The following is a 7128-nucleotide window of genomic DNA, read 5'->3' as shown; positions in this document are numbered from 1 at the left end:
GCCGCCCCTTTTGTTGGCCCCCCCCCCTCCCTGCCCCTCAGCAAGCGGGACATCGAGCTGCTGCTGAAGCTCATCGCCAACCTCAACATGCTGCTGAAGGACGAGAACGTCAATGTGGTGAAGAAGGCCATCCTCACCATGACCCAGCTCTACAAGGTGGCCCTGCAGGTGAGGCACCCATGGGTGCCCCTTTCCCAGCACCCATGGGTGCTGGGGGAACAGTGGTGAGGTTTAACTTCTCCCTGCCCGCAGTGGATGGTGAAGTCGAAGGTGATCAGTGAGCTGCAGGAGGCTTGCTGGGAGATGATGGCGGCCATGGCCAGCGACATCATCCTCCTTCTCGACTCGGACAATGACGGCATCCGCACGCACGCCATCAAGTTCGTGGAGGGGCTCATCATCACACTCTCGCCGCGCATGGCTGACTCCGATGTCCCCAAACGTCACGAGAATGACATCAGCCTCGAGCGCATCCCCAAGGACCACCCCTACATCAAATACAGTGAGGGCACGGGGCAGTGGGGTCCCCTCCACGAGGTGGGACCCCCGCCTGAACGTCCCCCGTGTCCCTGCAGACCTGCTGTGGGAGGAGGGCAAGGCCGCCCTGGAGCAGCTCCTCAAGTTCATGGTGCACCCGGCCATCTCCAGCATCAACCTGACGGCTGCGCTGGGTTCCCTGGCCACCATTGCCCGCCAGAGACCCATGTTCATGGCTGAGGTCATCCAAGCCTATGAGACCCTCCATGGTAAACCCCGCCTCACCGGGTGTCACTGTCACCTGTGGCATGCCTTGTGCCTTCTGGTCCCCGCAGTACTTGCAGGGTGGGTGGGTCCTGGGCTCGTCCTGCTCCCCTGGGGGGTCCTGGATCCCCAAGGTCCCCACGGCCACCTCTTGTGAGTCTGGGGACCCAAACATCCTCAGTCCTGGTTCCCAAGCGCCCACCTTCCATCTCGACCAAGGACCCAGCGGGGTTGGCAGACCCCAATGGCACCCAAACCACAGTATCCCACATCCCCATGGACCTGGGCATCTAGTGTCCTCAGGTATCCCTAACCTGGTGTGTCCACCCCTGCTCACAGCCAACCTGCCCCCCACCCTGGCCAAGTCACAGGTGAGCAGCGTCCGTAAGAACCTAAAGCTGCATCTCCTGAGCGTCCTGCGGCACCCATCCTCGGGGGACTTCCAGCCCCAGATCACCACCCTACTCGTCGACCTGGGCACTCAGCAGGCTGAGATCGCCCGCAGCATGCCCAGCCCCCGCGACGCCCGCAAACGACCCCGTGACGAGCCTGACGCCACCCTCAAGAAGATGAAGATTGGTGAGACCCTGGGTGTCACTGTCTTCCCCTCCCCGATGGCACTATGCAACCTCGGGGCCCTGCCAGCTCCCTTTGGGGCTTTAAATGCCCCTCAGGTCCTCCCAGTGCCCTCCTGGGGATGTTGGGGACACGTGGTGGCATTACACCCCCCCCCCCAAAGTCCTCCCAGAGCCAACCAGGCTCCTGCCAGTGCTTTTTGGGGACAGGTGGTGGCACGAAGTACCCCTCAGAGTCCCCCCAGTCCCTCCTGGGGTCCTCCCAGTGCTCTCTTGGGTATGAGTGATGGCATTAAACACCCCCCAAGTCCTCCCAGTGCCCTTCAAAGTCCTTCCAGTCCCTTCCTGGTCAGGGTGGGTGGTGGGTGCTGGAATTGAATGTCCTCACAGTGCCCCTCGGGTTCATCCCAGTGCTCTTCTGGGGAAGAGATGATGGCATTAAACACCCCCCAAGTCTTCTCAGTCCTCTCCTGGGGTCCTCCCAGTCCTCTTCTGGGGACCATCGGTGGCACAACAGACCCACCAAGTCCTCCCGTTCCCTCGCTGGGGTCCCCACTGCCTGGTGATGGCCGATCAATCCCCCGGGACCTCTGGGGAGCCCTGACACTCGTCCTAGCAGAGCCCCCCCTGGGCGAGGACGATGAGGACAAGGACCTGGAGCCAACAGCGGTGGCGGCACCCAAAGCAGCTGGCCAGGCCAGCACCCCGTCGGACACGGACATCACTGCCGAGTTCCTGCAGCCGCTGCTCACCCCGGAGAACGTCGCCAATCTGGTCAGGGGATGGGGACACAGCACTGGGGAATGTGGCGCTTTTTGGGGAGGTGGGTTGTAACACAGTGTGTCCCCCCACTTTTTGCAGGTGCTGATCAGCATGGTGTACCTGCCCGAAGCCATGCCCGCCTCCTTCCAGGCCACCTACACCCCTGTGGAGTCAGCCGGCACCGAGGCGCAGATCAAGCACCTCTCCCGGCTCATGGCCACCCAGATGACGGCGGCGGGACTCGGCCCGGGTGAGCAGGGACCCATGGGCACATGTTCTGTACCCCGTACCCTTTTCCTCCATGGCAGCGCCTTTTTGGGGTGCTCACCCACCCACCCCTCCCTGTTGGTCATGGGTGAGCTGAATGTATCTCACTTAAAAGACAGAAGGAGCAACCTGTTTATTGAGGTAAAAATAAGAATTTTACAGAGTTTGAGAAGTTGGCTGGAATTTTACAAAGCTTAACAGCAGTTTGACGAGGTTTAAGTTGGGTGGCAAGGTTCACCTTATTAATTACTGTGTGGAAGGAACACGCGAGGGAAAATTGAGTTAGAATTGAGTTAGTGATTTACACAGAGATGATTCAGACAGAGACCAGAGATGCAAGGAGTAAGGCAGACCCTCCTTCTGGGTCACAAGGTTCAGAGTGTACCTTCTTGTTTTCTAAACTTCTTCTGGAGCCTGAGTGCAGCTAGGTCCAATCTTAGTCTCAGACTTGGCCAACAGTTTATGTCTAATGGAATTATTTGTATGATATTTATTATAATACTGAGTAGCGACACGGAGTAGTAATGTTTCATTAGTGTTAACGTGGCATGCTGTCGGTTACGGACCGAGGACCTGTCGTGGGTCAGGAATCATCTTTCTCTGCCTCGGGTGAGGAAGGATCTGCTAGTCTCAAGGAATCTCAGACCCTGGAAGGCTTCCCTGCTCGAGGGGGGGAGTCACCTGGCACACAGTCCAGCTACAATTTGGGGAGAGCTCCCACTGGGCCCGTCTCGAGGGTAATATTTATAGGGTGAAGTCAAGGGTATAGGTGAGCTAAATCTTCATTTTAGCTTCTGGTATCTTGATTATCTTGCAGTATTGGGTTTCAAAACCACCATTTAAAATATTTTTTGACACTTCTGCTCCCTTGTATGTGAGCCAGGAGCTTTCCAGCTCGCGGGTTCACCCCGAGGACATGAGGCGGATTGTTCCTTAGTCTGAACCAAGGTATGGTGAGGAGTCAGTGTCCGTGGCACTGTTTCAGGTGTGGAGCAGACAAAGCACCTGAAGGAGGAGCCGAAGGAGGAGAAGGTGGCCAAGCCGGAGAGCGTGGTGATCAAGCGGCGGCTGTCAGCGCTGGCCCAGGGCCAGGCCATCTCGGTGCTGGGTGCCCAAGGCTCGGCCGCCAACCTGCTGGAGGAGGAAGCCCCCCAGGCCAAACGTCGTCCTGAGCCTATCATCCCAGCCACGCAGCCCCGGTGAGCCCTGCCGCTGCCCCGCTGCCCCCATGGGGGAGCACCTACAGGTGCTGATGGACCCTTTCTCCTCCTCTAAGGCTGGTGGGTGCCGGGGGCCGCAAGAAAGTTTTCCGCCTGGCCGACGTCCTCAAGCCGCTGAGCGACACACAGATGGAGAAGCTAAAACTGAGCGCCGTCAAGCGCATCCTGCACGCTGAGCGCGCTGTCGCCTGCAGCGGGGCCGCCCAGGTATGCCCAGCACCCACCCTGGCATTGGGCTGAGTGCCCCCCTGCCAAAATCTCACCCAGACCCTCTTGCCTACCGTGGCAGGCTCGTGTGAAGATCCTGGCCTCGCTGGTGACACAGTTTGAGGTGCCACTGAAGAGCGAGGTGCTGGCCTTCATCCTCGATGACATCCGTGGCCGCCTGGATCTGGCCTTCACCTGGCTCTTCCAGGAGTACAACGCCTACCTGAGCCGCTTCCCCACTGGCAGCCTGGAACGCTACGACGAGTGTCTCATCGGGCTCCTCGCCGGCCTCCAGGAGAAGCCTGACCAGAAGGATGGGTAGGGACAGTGCTGTCGGGGACGGGATGGTACCACCAGGGATGGGACGGTGCCCCCAGGGACTGGACGGTGCCACTGGCTGCTTCACCAGACTTCTGGGACCCATCACGGTGGGAGCTGCAGCTCTTGGGCTATGAATATCCCTCCAGATGGTCCCCAGAGTTGTTCACATGTGTCCCCATCCCAGTGGCCCCCCCACCCCAGTGACATTCCCACCCCAATGATGTCCATTTCCCGGCAGGATTTTCACCAAAGTGGTGCTGGAGGCGCCGCTGATCACCGAGAGTGCACTGGAGGTCATCCGCAAGTACTGCGAGGATGAGGTGGGGACCCATGGGTTTGGGGACACACGAGGTTGGGGACACTGGGATGAGCTCCAGCATGCTTCATCACTGTCCCCCGCCACACAGAGCCGGACCTACCTGGGCATGTCCACACTGCGTGACCTCATCTTCAAACGGCCGTCACGGCAGTTCCAGTACCTCCACGTCCTGCTGGACCTCAGCTCCCACGAGAAGGACAAGGTACCTGTGTGGGGCTCTGCCATCAGCGCCCCAGGGGCCACCCCTGTCCCCGCACCGGTGACACGCAACCGCCCCGCAGGTCCGCCAGCAGGCCCTCCTCTTCATCAAGCGCATGTACGAGAAGGACCAGCTGCGGGAGTACGTGGAGAAGTTTGCCCTCAACTACCTGCAGCTCTTGGTGCACCCCAACCCACCCTCCGTTCTCTTTGGTGCCGACAAGGACACAGGTGAGTTTTGGGGATGGGGCAGCACCCACTGGAGGTGTCCATGGGGCTCCGGTGACGCTGTGTGTGACACAGAGGTGGCGGCGCCATGGACGGAGGAGACCATCAAGCAGTGCCTCTACCTCTACCTGGCGCTGCTGCCTCACAACCACAAGCTCATCCACGAACTGGCTTCTGTCTACACTGAGGCCATTGCTGACATCAAGCGCACTGTCCTGCGGGTCATCGAGCAGCCGGTGAATCCTGTGTTGGAGGGCAGGGGGTTTGGGGGATGCAGTGGCCTGGTGACACCAGCAGTCGTTCTCACGTAGATCCGTGGGATGGGGATGAACTCGCCCGAGCTGCTGCTGCTGGTGGAGAACTGCCCCAAGGGAGCAGAGACGCTGGTGACGCGCTGCCTGCACAGCCTGACGGACAAAGGTAGGAGAAGGGGGGGACACGGCAGGGTGGCACATGCCCCATGGTGATGTGCCACCCCCTCCTGGCAGTGCCCCCCTCCCCTGAGCTGGTGAAGAGGGTCCGTGACCTCTATCACAAGCGGCTGCCAGATGTGAGGTTCCTCATCCCTGTCCTCAATGGGCTGGAGAAGGTCAGAGCATCCCCTCTGTCTGTGTCCCCTCCATCCATGTCCCCTGCCCTCACATGCCCCCTGCTGAGCGCTGCCGTTTTGGGTGCAGAAAGAGGTGATCCAGGCGCTGCCCAAACTCATCAAGCTCAACCCCATCGTGGTCAAGGAGGTCTTCAACCGCCTGCTGGGGACGCAGCATGGTAGGGGACGGGGACAGCCCTGGGATGTGTGGCAGCCCTGGGGTGGGACAAGGAGCCTGGCACCTCCCTGGGACAATCCCGGTGCTCACTGTGGGGACATGGGACCTCCCTGCGGTGGGACACCATGGGACATCCCTGGGGACAGTCCCAGTGCTTGCTGTGGGGACCTGTGACCTCCTGGGGGTGGGACATGAGACATGGCACATCCCTGGGAATGGCTGCAGGGACACAGGGTGACCCTAGGGACAGTCCTCGCCTCTGTGGCCACCGTGGGGTGGGCACAGGACCTGTCACCTGGACCCTATCCCAACCACCTGAGGGACACAGGGCCACCCCCGTGCTGTCCCCTCACAGGTGACGGCACCTCGGCCGTGTCCCCGCTGAACCCGGGGGAGCTGCTGATCGCCCTGCACAACATCGACTCCTCCAAGTGCGACATGAAGTCCATCATCAAAGGTGGGTGCCGTGGGGTGGGGAACACACACCCCCACAAGCTGCCCCCCACAGAGGGGAGGTGACAGTTGTCCCCCTGGACAGCCACCAACCTGTGCTTCGCCGAGCGCAACGTCTACACCTCGGAGGTGCTGGCGGTGGTGATGCAGCAGCTGATGGAGCAGAGCCCTCTGCCCATGCTGCTGATGCGCACCGTCATCCAGGCCCTCACCATGTACCCCCGCCTGGGCGGCTTCGTCATGAACATCCTCTCCCGCCTCATCATGAAGCAGGTGTGTCTGGCTGGCTGGCTGTCCGTCCCCACCTTGGGAGCCAGTGGTCCCTGGGTGGGTTGCTCGGGGTGGCCGGCTGGTTCCTTCTGTGGGTTGCTGGGTGTCACAGCCAGTCCCTGATGTCCCTCTGGGGGTCGGTCTGTCCTCTCTTGGTGTCCCCAGGTGTCTCTCTGTCCTGTCCCTGGGTGTCACAGCCCTGGTGTCCATCCCTCTGCGGGTCTGTCTGTCCTGTCCCACTGTTCCCAGGCGTCTTGGTGTGGGTGTCTGTCCCTCTGGGTGTCTGTCCATCCCATTCCACTGTCCCCGGGTGTCTCCATGGGGTGTCTGTTCCTCCAGGTGTCTGTCCTGTCCCACTGTCCCTGGCTGTCTGTCTGTCCCGTCCCAATGTTCCCAGCTCTCTCTGTGTTCCTGGGTGTTTGTCCCTCTGGGTGTCTGCCCATCCTGTCCCTCTGGGTGTTCCCATGTAGGTGTCTGTCCATGCAGTCCCACTGTCCCTGGGTTTCCCCATGTGTCGGTCTCTGTGGGTGTCTGTCCATCCTGTCCCTGGGTGTCTGTCCGTCCTGTCCCGCTGTCCCTGGCTGTCACCCCCTGTATGTCTCTCCCCATGCATCTCCCTCCTTGTGGGTGGCCACTGCTGCCCAGCTCCCCGCTGGGTGCCAAGGCCGGGGGGTGCCCCCAGGGGCCCCCCCCGACCCCAACTCTGCCCCCCAGGTGTGGAAGTACCCCAAGGTGTGGGAGGGCTTCATCAAGTGCTGCCAGCGCACGAAGCCCCAGTCCTTCCAGGTGGTGCTGCAGCT

General features: G+C 60.9%; 1 protein-coding gene across 1 annotated transcript in view; it reads left to right on the top strand.

Annotated features, from left to right (window-relative positions):
* SYMPK (symplekin) overlaps positions 1–7122 on the top strand; it is a gene marked incomplete at its 3' end in the record, with an annotated part of 7436 nt that extends 314 nt beyond the window's left edge. The window contains exons 2-20 of the mRNA XM_010286991.1: positions 42–168; positions 253–502; positions 576–746; positions 1081–1320; positions 1936–2090; positions 2178–2328; positions 3331–3544; positions 3622–3772; positions 3855–4090; positions 4332–4413; positions 4501–4614; positions 4694–4841; positions 4914–5074; positions 5150–5258; positions 5327–5427; positions 5516–5606; positions 5961–6062; positions 6144–6331; positions 7043–7122. Of these exons, the coding sequence (XP_010285293.1) occupies positions 88–168; positions 253–502; positions 576–746; positions 1081–1320; positions 1936–2090; positions 2178–2328; positions 3331–3544; positions 3622–3772; positions 3855–4090; positions 4332–4413; positions 4501–4614; positions 4694–4841; positions 4914–5074; positions 5150–5258; positions 5327–5427; positions 5516–5606; positions 5961–6062; positions 6144–6331; positions 7043–7122 (2825 nt within the window). The remainder of the gene's footprint in view (positions 1–41; positions 169–252; positions 503–575; positions 747–1080; positions 1321–1935; positions 2091–2177; positions 2329–3330; positions 3545–3621; positions 3773–3854; positions 4091–4331; positions 4414–4500; positions 4615–4693; positions 4842–4913; positions 5075–5149; positions 5259–5326; positions 5428–5515; positions 5607–5960; positions 6063–6143; positions 6332–7042) is intronic.
* Between the last annotated feature and the right edge of the window lie 6 nt (positions 7123–7128).

Source organism: Phaethon lepturus, unplaced genomic scaffold, assembly GCF_000687285.1.
Source record: "Phaethon lepturus isolate BGI_N335 unplaced genomic scaffold, ASM68728v1 scaffold34565, whole genome shotgun sequence".
NCBI classification, from domain to species: domain Eukaryota; kingdom Metazoa; phylum Chordata; class Aves; order Phaethontiformes; family Phaethontidae; genus Phaethon; species Phaethon lepturus.
Note: the sequence above shows the minus strand (reverse complement) of the source record. Positions and strands in the feature narration are given on the sequence as shown.